General features: G+C 44.5%; 1 protein-coding gene across 1 annotated transcript in view; it reads left to right on the top strand.

Annotated features, from left to right (window-relative positions):
* Nucleotides 1-8,892: 8,892 nt before the first annotated feature.
* igsf21b (immunoglobin superfamily, member 21b) overlaps nucleotides 8,893-14,430 on the top strand; it is a gene marked incomplete at both ends in the record, with an annotated part of 14,686 nt that continues 9,148 nt past the window's right edge. The window contains 5 exons of the mRNA XM_083657028.1: nucleotides 8,893-8,939; nucleotides 10,049-10,074; nucleotides 11,127-11,239; nucleotides 13,131-13,252; nucleotides 14,267-14,385. Of these exons, the coding sequence (XP_083513154.1) occupies nucleotides 8,893-8,939; nucleotides 10,049-10,074; nucleotides 11,127-11,239; nucleotides 13,131-13,252; nucleotides 14,267-14,385 (427 nt within the window). The remainder of the gene's footprint in view (nucleotides 8,940-10,048; nucleotides 10,075-11,126; nucleotides 11,240-13,130; nucleotides 13,253-14,266; nucleotides 14,386-14,430) is intronic.

The following is a 14,430-nucleotide window of genomic DNA, read 5'->3' as shown; positions in this document are numbered from 1 at the left end:
GCCCTTTGAAAACTGCCGACTGACTGCATGAACAGTCTGCTCCCGTGGGCCACTGTTACCGCCAGCTATCGTTTTGAGCTGCGTCTGTGCCATTTCATGAGACCTGGCAATGTCTATTGTTTTATCCAACGTTAAGTCGGACCTGACGTTTAGTAGCTTCTCTCTCACTCTTGGTGACTGAATCCCAAAAACAACGCGGTCTCGTACCATCTCGTCACTGTTGGCATAATTACAGTCTTTTACAAGCAGTCGCAAATCTGTCACAAACTGTTCAAACGGCTCATTAATTCCTTGTACTTTTTCTCGAGCGAAAATCACATTAACATGTCCTGGGTCTAACCATAGACTGTATTATAGAGTGACTATTCTGGATAGCATAAATGATACAAACTATATGAGTCGATATTCTGTGTGAATATTACAAGGAGGTCAGATAAGGCGGGGCCAGGCTATGGAGGGCTTTGAAGGTGGGGAGGAGTAGTTTGAAGTTAATGTGTTCTTTGATGGGGAGCCAGTGGAGAGAGTGGAGAACAGGAGTGATGTGGATGTGATCGCGGGACCGGGTGTGAGTGAGCAGGCGGGCGGCTGAGTTCTGAACCATCTGGAGTCTATGGAGGGAACGGGAGGTGATGCCGGTGAGGAGGGAGTTGCAATAGTCGAGGCTGGAGGAGATGAAAGCATGGATGATGGATTCAGCAGCAGCGGGGAGAGATTTTAGCTGATATTGCAGAGATGGAAGTATGAAGTCTTGATGATGGAGCTGACATGGGGATCAAATGAGAGGGAGGGGTCCAGGATGAAGCCAAGGTTGCGAGCCAGGGGGGGGAGGGGGGGGGTGATGGTTGTGTTGTCGATGGTGAGTGTGATAAGTCCGGTTTTGCTGAGTGTGGATCTGGTGCCGATCAGAAGAAGTTCCGTCTTGTCACTTTCGCAAGTTTGAGGAAGTTGTGGGTCAGCCAGGTTTTTATTGCGGATATGCAGGTTCCGATGTGGGTGAGGGGTGGGTTCTGAATGGATTTTGTGCTGATGTAGATCTGGGTATCGTCGGCATAGCAATGGACGCTAATGCTACTTGCATAAGCGCGCGTGTGTGTAAGCTGCCGCGTGCATGCACGTATCCAAGGCGGCAGTATGTTCCCACGTGCTGGAGAGAGAGAGAGAGAGAGAGGGGAGATGAAAGTAGAGGCAGAGAGAGAGAGAGGTTAGGAGTGGAGAGAGAGAGAGAGAGAGAGCGAGAGCGCACTGCTGTAATCCTGCACTCTAAGCCGTGTGGCAGCAGTGTCACAGGCTGAGAGCCCAGCATCATGCCTGCTCTGCTGCCCCTCTGCCTCCTCCTCTCTGCACACCACCTCACCTCAGCAGCCGGTAAGTGGACGCAGCTACTTACAAGGAATAGTTTACTTTCTAGTAGGGATGTGTGAAGGAAAATGTATTGATTGATTGATTGATTGATTGTTGATCATTATTGTCTGTGTTCAGTGTTGGTGGCCCTTCCTCATCTGAGAGATGCTGTGGTTCCAAAACACATCATTAAGATGAATAATTTCTGCTTGCTGTGCTTCAAAGGCCTGTAAGCATGTGAGGGAGTGAAATAGATCGTCCAGGTCAGCCTGACCAACTGTGGGTTTAGGTGAGAGTTAAGTCAAGTCAAGTCAAGTTTATTTGTATAGCCCTAATTCACAAGCATGTCTCAGAGGACTTCACAGAAAATATGTCTAGCTAAATCTAGCTGACACAACAATTACAGTAGTAATAATGACAAGGTGTCCTCACCCAAGGAGGGGGAGGACACCTTACTATCACTATATGAGAAGGAGGGGGAGGACACCCTACTATCACTATATGAGAAGGAGGGGGAGGACACCCTACTATCACTATATGAGAAGGAGGGGGAGGACACCCTACTATCACTATATGAGAAGGAGGGGGAGGGCACCTTACTATCACTATATGAGAAGGAGGGGGAGGGCACCTTACTATCACTATATGAGAAGGAGGGGGAGGACACCCTACTATCACTATATGAGAAGGAGGGGGAGGGCACCTTACTATCACTATATGAGAAGGAGGGGGAGGGCACCTTACTATCACTATATGAGAAGGAGGGGGAGGACACCCTACTATCACTATATGAGAAGGAGGGGGAGGGCACCTTACTATCACTATATGAGAAGGAGGGGGAGGACACCCTACTATCACTATATGAGAAGGAGGGGGAGGACACCCTACTATCACTATATGAGAAGGAGGGGGAGGGCACCTTACTATCACTATATGAGAAGGAGGGGGAGGACACCCTACTATCACTATATGAGAAGGAGGGGGAGGACACCCTACTATCACTATATGAGAAGGAGGGGGAGGGCACCTTACTATCACTATATGAGAAGGAGGGGGAGGACACCCTACTATCACTATATGAGAAGGAGGGGGAGGGCACCTTACTATCACTATATGAGAAGGAGGGGGAGGACACCCTACTATCACTATATGAGAAGGAGGGGGAGGGCACCTTACTATCACTATATGAGAAGGAGGGGGAGGACACCCTACTATCACTATATGAGAAGGAGGGGGAGGACACCCTACTATCACTATATGAGAAGGAGGGGGAGGGCACCTTACTATCACTATATGAGAAGGAGGGGGAGGACACCCTACTATCACTATATGAGAAGGAGGGGGAGGACACCCTACTATCACTATATGAGAAGGAGGGGGAGGGCACCTTACTATCACTATATGAGAAGGAGGGGGAGGGCACCCTACTATCACTATATGAGAAGGAGGGGGAGGGCACCTTACTATCACTATATGAGAAGGAGGGGGAGGGCACCCTACTATCACTATATGAGAAGGAGGGGGAGGGCACCCTACTATCACTATATGAGAAGGTGCAGATGAGAGGCTCTCTGGTTAGGACCTTCACGGTCAGAGAGACTCTGTGCACAGATGAACTCTTTTATGGATTAAATCCTCCAATGTTTATTTACAACGAGCGACTGACTCATTGATTCAAAACAACAACACATCATCGACTGATAAAGGCTTTAAAATGAAATATTGGCATCGTTGGCCTGAAACATTTCTGTCGATATGACATCATGTACGCCTGTACAGTATAAGTAAGATGAATCATACAGTTTAGTTTCCAAGAAAATGTTACATAAATAAAATTATTCCATGTTAAGTTGAAGTAGTTTTCTACTTAGTTTTTTTCTTCTTCGTGCAATTAATTTGCACATCAATAATATTTTTCGAATACCAACCAATTTCCATACCAACGACAAAGTTTCGCTGAGCGATATTGTGGCATTTATTTTTCAGAAATTTGCTTCCGACATGTAGGCTACACATATGTTGTTGTGATTGACAGGTGGCTCAAAATTCGTTTGGCGATTTTGTGCTGTATGTTGATATTTGTCTTGCTCTTGGTGTGTAACAGCCTTAAGCATAATGTGTTAATTCCACTACAGGAGAGATAATCAGGGGTGCAAACTAGTCACTAGTGATTTGATGAGTTACTTGTCATTTTTGTTCCAGCCGGAGCTCAACCTTAAATAGAGAAGCCCTGCCTGCCTGGGCCTCAGACAGACAGTGGTAGGAGCCTCAGTGTTGAGTGTTATTTATTCATTTATTTATTTAGATTTTATAATTTATTTATTTTACAGTGTTTCAAACCCAAGAGATCAACCAATTTATAATTTATAATATGTCTCTCTGTGCAGCCAATATGACTTTTACCAGAAAAGAGTTGGCAACACTGTGGGCCAGCTCGGTTTCACCTAGTCTTGTTTTTCACAGTGCACATGGTCCTGCAAGTCAGGAGGACTAACCTTAGCATGATCAGCAGCAGGCTGTGTGCATCATTCTGTTCTTCTCTCTCTCATTCAGTGTGTGTGTGTGTGTGTGCTATCTTTAGCGCTCTGCCAGACCACATGTTTGGGCCAACCAATGGCTGCATTTCAATCAGTCAGTCACGGACATTCAGGAGTGTAGAGCCTTGCTACCGCATGCCAGCTAAGAAACATAACATGTCTCGCCCAGGAGTCGAACTGGCGGTCTCTTGCTTGTAAGACGGGGAAGCTTAGGTCCTACAGCCACCCCCTTAGGTGGTAGTGATGTACTTCAACATGGGACAGCCGCTATATGACGTGTATAACGTTTATATTCACATATAGAAATGTGTATGCAACGTATTTTGCTTCAGAAAAGTTGTATACATATTGTACATTTTCAGGGATTCCATAAATCTACAATACCGACATTTTATTCTGCGAATAAGCTGTGGGGGAAATGTGTGCATTTATCAGTATCGGCAATCGACCAAAAGAGTTGGAAAATATCGACAAAGAATTGGCATCAAAATGATGAAACGGCATTAAGTCATGAATTGATTTTTAAAATGTTTGCATTACAATTAAGGTTATGGTTAACCCTCTATCTTTATCACTGGTTAAACATCCTGATGCAAGTTGCGGATGCAGGGGTGGGGGGTCGGGGGTGGTGGTGCGTTCTATCATCTTTTGGTACCTTGGCATTACTGTAGTGGTGTGTGACTGGGCCTTGGCATTACTGTAGTGGTGTGTGACTGGGCCTTGGCATTACTGTAGTGGTGTGTGACTGGGCCTTGGCATTACTGTAATGTGTGTGACTGGGCCTTGGCATTACTCTAGTCTAGTGGTGTGTGACTGGGCCTTGGCATTACTGTAGTGGTGTGTGACTGGGCCTTGGCATTACTCTAGTGGTGTGTGACTGGGAAATGTCCAAGCTGAAGTCAATAGTGCGATGAACTTAATCATGCTTGACTTGGTTTTAAATAAAGCCTTTTCCTACGGATGATCAGGCGCCAAAAGAACACAAGATTTCACAATCAGCTGTTTGTGCTGCTTGATGACACGGCCTAAAAGCTGTAAGCGATGTCATGTAGTAATAGTTACCTGTTAAGGCTGTTTTGAGATAGGTTTTTCCTCGGGGATAAAGCCCATTGTCTGACTTTGACCCGTATCGCTCAAGGTAATCTGTGCTCTAAAATGATTAAATGCTTGCTTGTTACCCAACAAACTAGTGCATGGGCTTTAACGCCTGAAGCAAAATTAATATACGCTATTTTATTTCTATATGAACTTTGGCACCTCAAGTCTAGCTTTGGGATCTTGAATGAAGTCAGTGCTAAGACACACACGACTGACACAGCACAGTGACCGCAACAGTGCATGAATATTCAAGAAAGGCAGCCAGGAAAGGTCCCAAGCCAAAGATAATGTGCACATTTCTCTTTATAGACATGTTATTGATTCAATCAGGAGAGACTAGTATAAAGGTTCAAAATAACATTTATTGATACAACAAGATGAAAGTTTGGCATATATGGCTCCATGATGAGAGGAGGGCGTCAGGAATGCATAGAATATGAATACCCCCCCGCCCCCCCCTTCCCCTGTGGAATCACTCTTGTTGGTGGTGGCAGGGGAGGAGGCGGGGTGAAACAACTGGTACAGTAAGAGACGTGAAACTTAAAATCCTCTCAACTGCTTGGATGATGATGATGATGATTATTATTAGGCGTCCAAGCACATAGTAGAGTGTGGATCCCTATTGTAATTGTTCCATTTATTATTCTGCACAAAAACAGTATGCAGCTCAGAAACCATAAGGCCTATAGTAGCCAAACTTTGCAAATAGATTGGAAATGTGACCCACTACTCAGAGACAAAAAATTACCCATGTTGCCCCGATGGTGGCACTAGAACAGCATATTTCACGTTCTGGTCCATAAATTCTGAACCGTCCATGAGTCCTACAATCAAAATTCTTCTCCTGGATTCCCTGGATCAATACGCATCTATCCATATAGGCCACACCCATTTCCGTCTACTAAATTTTCCACCATTTTGCATTTTCTCAAAAACCTATTTTTGCAAACTCCTCCTAGTTGTTGTGTTGTTGTTGTTGTTGTTGTTAATAATAATAATAATAATAATTATTATTATTATTATTATTTATTTTACACTAGTAATCGACAAAGTTTGCTTCAGTTGTGCTTGCGCAGCTCCACATTCTGTCTCTTTATGGATTACAGAATGGAGTCAGGGTTTTCTAGTTCTCTAGCTTTGGGAAACAGTTGCTGAGGTTAGAAAGATCAAAGCAATGCCATATGCCAGTTCTCTTTTCAGGAGGGCTTTTGGCTGCAACTTTCACACCTTGTTAGCCGGACGACAGATGTTTGTCATGCTAGTTGTTCTGAATATGGAACTGAGCGATGTGATCAAAGAAGGGTATTAACATGAGGTGGAAAAAAACAAAAGAGAGTAGAGCGCGCACATCCAGTCAAAATTGCAGGTGCAGGACAAGGGGTCAAACAATGCAGAGAAAGAGTAGAGTCCGCACTCTGCTGAACAAGATGTCTCCCAGACGGATAGATTTATTTATTGACATTTCGGTCTCACACGACCTTTTTCAGAAAGGTGAAGTGTGGACTCTATTCTTCTTTTTCTGCATTAACATGAGGTGAACCTCGAGTTATTTCCGCACAGAAAGTAGCTTTCATTTTGATGGACATCCATTCATATACAACATGAAGCAGTTCCCCTGCCCCTTTTTTTGCCTTTCCACTTGCTGCTAATGTACAGTAGTCTGCTCTCTCTTCTTTGACAGCAGCCATTCTCTCTGGGCCTGGGGAGAAATTCACCAAGACAAGAGAAAAGGGGCTCAGACAAGCCAGTTTGATCTCTGATGGGAAAAAGGGGGCAGGAGAAATAGAATAGAAACACTAGCCCTCTGTGAGAACAGCTTGTATACAATCTGACAACACAGCGACTGAATGACCTTCTTCTTCTTCTTCTTCTTCTTCTTCTTCTATGTTTTCAAGTAAAGCAAATGCAGCCATTCTCCAAGACTACTCTATGCTATGGAGGGGCAGTATCATGTCCTGAATATCTCACTCACTCCAGCAATTGCCTACTGCCCAGGTGGGTTATCTCGTCGAAAGGGCCTTTCTGTGTGGAGTTTGCATGTTCTTCCCGTGCTCCCCAGGGGGTTCCTCCATACATAACCCCCCCCACCAAAAACATGCAGAAGATCGTCATCCGACCAGTGACGACAACATCCGAAGTTGGTCCCCGGGCGCTGGAAAGAAAAAGCGACCACTGCTCCTGGCGCCCCCTGGAGGAAAGGACAAGCCTGGATGGGTTAAATGCAGAGGACAAATTTCACCGGCCGCCGTCAGCATGAGTGTGTGTTTGTGGCCACATGCATGTATTGTAGTGTTCGTGTGACAATAAAAAGACGGGCTTGTCCGTCTACTAACTGTTTAATTGCTTTCTGTTGTTCACAAACTACATTATGAATCAGTTATCTTGCATGATGGCTTTTATTTCGTCATTTCGATGCTATTTAAATATGTGGTAATCTGTCTGCCGTAGTGTGTGTGTGTGTGTGTGTGTGTGTGTGTGTGCTGTTTCCTTTATCCATAGATTCAGACTAGATACATTTGTCATTATGAGATTTCCCATTGTTTGTGCATCTATTATTGTTTGTGTTCAAGGATTTTTTTGTCTAAATGTGAACACAAATAAAGGAATTATAATGTGGATCAGAACAGCTTGGCAAATGGCTGACTCTTTGGATGAAAAGCTGGAAGGATTATGGGGGAAAACATGCATATGGGGAAAGATAATCTTGTGGTTGCCTGGCCTCATGGTGTGGAGGTGATCTCATGGTGTGGAGGTGGGCTGATGTCATGGTGTGGAGGTGGGCTGATGTCATGGTGTGGAGGTGGACTGATGTCATGGTGGAGGTGGACTGATGTCATGGTGTGGAGGTGATGTCATGGTGTGGAGTTGGGCTGATGTCATGGTGGAGGTGGACTGATGTCATGGTGTGGAGGTGATGTCATGGTGTGGAGTTGGGCTGATGTCATGGTGTGGAGGTGGACTGATGTCATGGTGTGGAGGTGATGTCATGGTGTGGAGGTGGACTGATGTCATGGTGTGGAGGTGATGTCATGGTGTGGAGGTGGACTGATGTCATGGTGTGGAGGTGCTGATGTCATGGTCAGGGCCGTAGCCAGGGTTCCGAAATAGGGGAGGTCCAGCAAGGGGAGGCGGATTCGGCGGCGCCCTAAAAAATTGAGGTTTTTTCCCCCCCTTTTTAAGCCATATTTAGAGTAATATATCATTTTAAATCAACATTAGGATTATACTGTTGTGATGTCATTATTCAGCGTTTGAAGCTCAATTTGGGCCGTTTGAAGCCCAATTTGGGCCGTTTGAAGCCAGATTTGGGCCGTTTGAAGCCCTATTTGGGTCGTTTAAAGCCAGATTTGGGCCGTTTGAAGCCTGATTTGGGCCGTTTGAAGCCCAATTTGGGCCAAGTCCAATTTTACAATGAGATGCACCCACTTTAAACCTGAATAAAGTAATAAAACCACTAGTAAACCAGTAGGCGGCGCCTGGCCTGCTGTTCAGTGAGTGGCCTGGCCTGGCCTGCAAAAAAAAAAAAAAAAAATTTTTTTTTTTTTTTTTTTTTTTTTTGGCAGGCTGAAATATTAGGGGAGGTCCGGACCTCCCCGTCCTCATAGCTAGCTACGGCCCTGGTCATGGTGTGGAGGTGGGCTGATGTCATGGTGTGGAGGTGGGCTGATGTCATGGTGTGGAGGTGATGTCATGGTGTGGAGTTGGGCTGATGTCATGGTGTGGAGGTGGACTGATGTCATGGTGTGGAGGTGGGCTGATGTCATGGTGTGGAGGTGGGGCTGTCCATTATGATACAGCAGATTACACTGCCTCCATACAAAGTGATCAAGTGCTCAACAGGCTTACTTCAGCCCCACTTTATCTCTTGGTGAGAGCGTTAACCATGAGTTGAACCGCGGATTATGGACGGATTATCATGACCACGAGCCCTGGACACAAACCCACCACGGACCCCTACCCACAGTATACACACAAGTGCTTGGGGAGGGCAAAGTGTGTGTTACACTCAAAATCTTGCAAAAATAATCTATCTACATATTAGTCCATGAACCAGAAGGATTGGGAATAATGCTCATTGATTTTTGGCAAGGTATACATCTCTAGAGTTAGAAAATATGTGATAGCATTGCACCAATATGGTAGCTAAATGTGTTATCACTCGATTTATAACACTGTGCAAAACACTTTTCAAACCTATTACTGTAGTTGAGGGACTTAGGGAGATTTGAGGCTAAATTCATGCAAATCAAGTCTAAAAGCATCAGATTTTGCCAAGGGCATACCCAAATCCAATATGACCACTGCCCGAAAAAGCTTTTGGCTATAACTTTTGAAAGAGATGAGCTAGAAATACAGACTTGGTGTCTATCTTATATTTTTTGACCATTAGAAAGGTGTTGGAATGCTTATCTTTACTAGGGAAGATGTGTGTGGACCCCTAATTTGCATATTCTCAAGATGGGGCTATATATGAGTTTTACCATAACTGTGGATGCTTTTAGCTAACTCTGTCCATTTTTTGAGTTTTAGAAACACAGTGTAATACTCAGATTTATGAGCTATATAGTACTATACTTTGCATAGTAAGTAGGCTACCAATATGGCTGCTATCTCTTTTTTTAACTACATTTTCACCCAGATTGAGTGTAGAGTTGTAAGAATAAGTTACAATCAAACTGGTGCAAATAAACAACCTACTGTACAGTCTGTATCTTACATATTTTATTGAACCAATTAGACAAATAGAGTAGATCCCATTCCCATTGATACAGCTAATAGCCAGTCTTGGCATCAATGCTCTCCATAAAAGTGAAATGCTATCAATACTGACCAAAGGTGTTTAGAACTAATACAATAACAGAAACAAAAACAAAAACAACAGAACAAACTAATAAAAATTAGTGCCTATTATGTACAAGTGAGCAACACACAGTTATGTCCATGGGTTGGGAGGGGGGGTAGGTTAGATTGAGTTAGATGTGCTCAGTCCTTTTGATTTACCAGGGTGACTGATTTTTGGATAAAAGTTTTCAGGTGACAAGTGGTTTTTGTTTATATCCTTATATCCACAGCCTGATTGTCTTGACCCTCATTGTTGGTACAGGCACTCTAGAGGTAGCCTAGGTAAACCCAGCCCCCACGTGACCTGCTCTCTCAGTTCCCAGTCACTAGGTCTGAGAACAGGTCTGAGAGCAGGTCACGTGGGGGATGGGTTTACCCAGGCTACTCTAGAGGTGCCATGGGCTCCAGCTTTACAGCATCCACAGCAGCCACTACATGACTTTTTGCAGCTGCAGCAGAGAATGATGACTCAGGCTTTACTGGCATCTGAAAGATGGGTCCAGTAAGGTTTCAAAGTCTTGGTCATGGAGTCCCAGTATCAGTACCAGTACCAGCCCCACGTACTGAACTCTAGATATTTTGCTGGACAGAAGTTGTCGGATTCAAGTAGAAGCTGGCCTGCAGCAGTGCCCATTTGACATGCTGAATCAGTGCATGTGGAATGGGAGGCAAGTTCTCGAGGGACTTGGCTCCCATTTGAGAAAAGCTGATGTCTGGCTTCATCGACATGGCTGAAGACACAGCTCTTGCTGTACAGAGCAGCTGGCAACGGGAGCTCGTTCAATCCAAAAATACGCGAGGCTTACAGCATTTGGGTCGCATCGAGTTCGGATCACTTTCACACCACAAACGAATCGTACTAGTGTTCGTTTGGAACCGCACCGAGACCACCTCTTTCAACTGATCTCGCTCCGCTTGTTTGGTCCGCTTTTGGTCCGCACCAGAGTTCGACTGCTGCTTTCACACCTGCCCAAACGAACCGCACCGAGGGGGAAAACGAACTTGAGTGCAATTCAAGCGAACCAAAGGAGGTAGTTGTGGGGTCTGAGTTCTGTTAGAGTGTTCACATATGCAAAAAAAATGCGGAATAGGTCTGAGCTCCCTTGGAGGGCTGAAAGGGACCAAGTGTGAACACACCCTAATACAGTAACAGTTCCTGAATGCCTATAGCAAGTCCAGTACTGCTTTCCTGTGAGTTCGTGAAAAATGCAGAAAGAAATATTCAAGACTCAAATCGCATTTCCATACTGCTGTGTTAAAGTCAGAATGTAATAAGATGTATAAGCAAATAATTTTTTTCTCCAACAGGTTATGTAAGCGTTGTTATTGAGGCCCTCCCTCCTGTTGTCATCGGAGACACAGTGACACTCAAGTGCAACGTCCGAACAGATGGCAACCTTCGAGAGATTGTGTGGTTTCGGGTGAGCGCACAGGTGAACCTAATGTAATAACAGCTACTTGCCAAAATCCCTGGTTGGAACAGTGATGAAAATCCCTTTAAATTCCCCATTTAGCCTTAAATGGACATTTGTAGTTTGTTCATTTTAAGTCTATGTCATACTGTACGTTTTGTCTTGTAGTGCCAGGTTTCCCAAACTTTTCAGCCCCACATTTTATTTCGTTCTACCAGACCGTCTGGCCTCAACTCTGGGAGGGCTTTCTGCAGAAACTGCAAAGCGGATGAGCCAATCAGCGACCCACCTCGTAGTTGACATCGTAACCAGCCAATCAGGAAGGTCACTAGCAAAACAGTAATGGCCGCCTCCTTGCCTGTCCGCCTCGAGGAGTAATGTCAGCGTTCGTCTAGTTTAAACAGCCATAAAGTGCAGTTATTGCAAAAAATAGACTAAATAACAACAATTAAACAAGTACATAAGTATCGCCGCAACAGCGTTTCAGTGTTTTTGCTGTTCCCCTTAGTGGATTTGGGTTTGACTGGATTCAACGCTGATTGGCTGAAGGAGTTTTCTGTCAAGACAAGTACACCCGCCCAACTTCCACCCACTGCAACGACTGGGTGAGAGCTTCAGGCCAGACGGGAACGAAATGAAATGTGAGTTCACATGACCGGCTGGTTTACCAGGCTACTCGACCCCCACCATCCCTAGAGGTGGTTTAAGCATACAAATGTTTGTGCGCACCGGAGAATTTCGAACACAAAACAAACAAAACGCAACAATTATGCTTAAAATGTGCTCTTTCTTAATAGTTTTAAAATGTACTGTATTTCACACATTCTGTAGTTCACACATTCTTCAGTCCAATTTCACACATTCTGGAAATCATATCTTGCGACCCACCCAATGGTGTCCTGCGCCCCCCTGGGGGCTCTCGACCCCCACTTTGAGAACCACTGTTGTGTGGAACTGAAGACCTGTATGCTTCTGTCATGCCTCACTCACTCACTCACTTTCAAACAGTGAGTTTAGGGAAAGGGGGCTGTAGCTAGGGATAGGAAGGTGGTAGAGAGTCGGGAATGGAGGGGTGAGTAGGGGGAGTGGCTAGCGGGATGTGGGCGGTGCCATAAAGCTGAATGGCCACACCATGAATGAGATTCCCGTCTTGCCGGGCTCACCCTTTAACACAGATGTTGTTCCGGCTCTGCTACTACTTGCACTGCCGGAAGGAAAGGTGGAATAAAATGACCCCTCCCCCATTCCATATTAGTGACTTTTACACAGGAGGCGAGGCGTATTAACGGCACAACATTGCCGGCTTGAGGCTGTGTGAAAGGAGCTATAAATTGAAACCAAGTGTTTATTTGCTGGAGAGATTTTGAGAAGCTCATGATCAAACGTTTCATCAACACTTTAATTAAATCTGTCACTCAAATCAAAGTGCACATTTCTTGGAGGAGGAAAAACGCAGTGCACAGAGCGACAGAAGGTTGTTTACTGTTGAGACACTATTTATTTATTTATTTATTTATTTATTTATTTATTTATTTATTTATTTATTTATTTATTTATTTATTTATTTATTGGTTTATTGGTTTATTGAATTGAAATGAGATGAAATTGAAGTCCTGAGTGAGAATCTTCACTTTTGAAACTCCAACCCTCTAAATTGGACAATACAAAGTAACCTAGCCTTACTTTTCAAAGATTACACTCAGTACACTCAGTTGCAAGTGCACTGTTACTCTTTCAGCCACACAGGGGCTTTACAACCTGGATGGAGGTCCATGTCTATTCAAATCAGCTCAGATGTTTGAATTCCATACATAACAATATGTATGTGGGAAGCATTGCAGTGTATGGCTGGTATATTTAATTTATGAATGGCATGAATGTATCTGCACTCCCCTCACAGGTGGTAGAAGGAGGAAGTGCCATCCAGAAGATCTTTACCTATGATGCCATGTCCAACACCAATGACTCCCACATGGAGGAGGACTACAGGCCAGAGGATCTGCTGTACCAGTCAACTGTCCGGTCAGATATTGTGCTGTACTGCTGCAAGCTTTTGTTGTTGTTGTTGTTGTTGTTGTTGTTGTTGTTGTTGTTTTTTTGCTTTTGCCTTCCTTTCTTCTTTTGTGTGTTTTTTTGCCATTTTCACATTTATTGGCAACCCAATCGCCAGAATAAAATGCCGGCATTGTACCTTGAATGGCCAATGTCCGTCTTTACAACAGGATTAAGCATGTTTACAGCCTGCTTCAAAACACGGTTGTGGTATCTATAGCTAAATTCACCTCTCATAACCACTGTACAGGGCGTGCATTTTTATATACAGTAAATCACTCGTTGAAAGTAAAATAGATGATATAAGAGACTATGTTTTGGGGTGTGTGACAGGTTGCCTGTCCATTGATTGCACAGATTGCCGGTCATGGACCAATAGCAGGCGGAGCTGTGACTCTGGGAAACCCCCCGTCTCGTGCCAGCTGTGCAAGAACCCCGAGATGGTGACGGCCACAATAGGCTTCAAAACGTTTGGGTTTGATCCTACAACCCAGGTTTTACGAGTGAGAACGAGGATTCTCACATACGCTGAAAACTGCCCTATCAGCGCTGAACCTGAATGCCTCTCTTTTTTCTTTAAAAAAGACAAAAACACACGCATTTACGTTTCAAAAATCATAAAAGTGGTCCCCATTTGCGAAAATTATCTTGCTGAACACAAACTTATCTGTTTCATAAACTTTTGTTAACCACAGACCTTATTTCATGCATTTAATCGAAATTCCCACACAAAAATCCCATTGCCTTTTACACGTATGAGCCAGAAGTGCTGCTTCCGGACTCATTCTTGCGGTTCTATTTAGGCCCTGAATTTACCGGAATTTCTTTCTGCGGATTGATATGACCGACATAGCCACTGTGCATGGCAATGGTCTGCTATAACGAGCAGCGGTCTGTATAACAGCCCACCAAATGACTGATTGACCAATCAGAATCGAGTATTCAACAAGACCACGTAATAATCTTTGTTACGCTACTCAACAGGCTTCCTGAAGTCCAGATGGAGGATGACGGGCTGTACGAGTGCCATGTAGGGGTCTACGACAGAACCTCCACAGACAAGCTGCTTCTAGCCTCTGGCACCATCGTCCTCTCTGTCATAGGTAGGGGAGGAGCCTCTGGTACCATCGTCCTCTCTGTCATAGGTA

This window comes from Poromitra crassiceps (genome assembly GCF_964638095.1).
Source record: "Poromitra crassiceps genome assembly, chromosome: 20".
Classification (NCBI taxonomy): Eukaryota; Metazoa; Chordata; class Actinopteri; order Beryciformes; family Melamphaidae; genus Poromitra; species Poromitra crassiceps.
The sequence above is the reverse complement of the archived record's forward strand: the minus strand, read 5'-3'. Positions and strand labels throughout refer to the sequence as shown.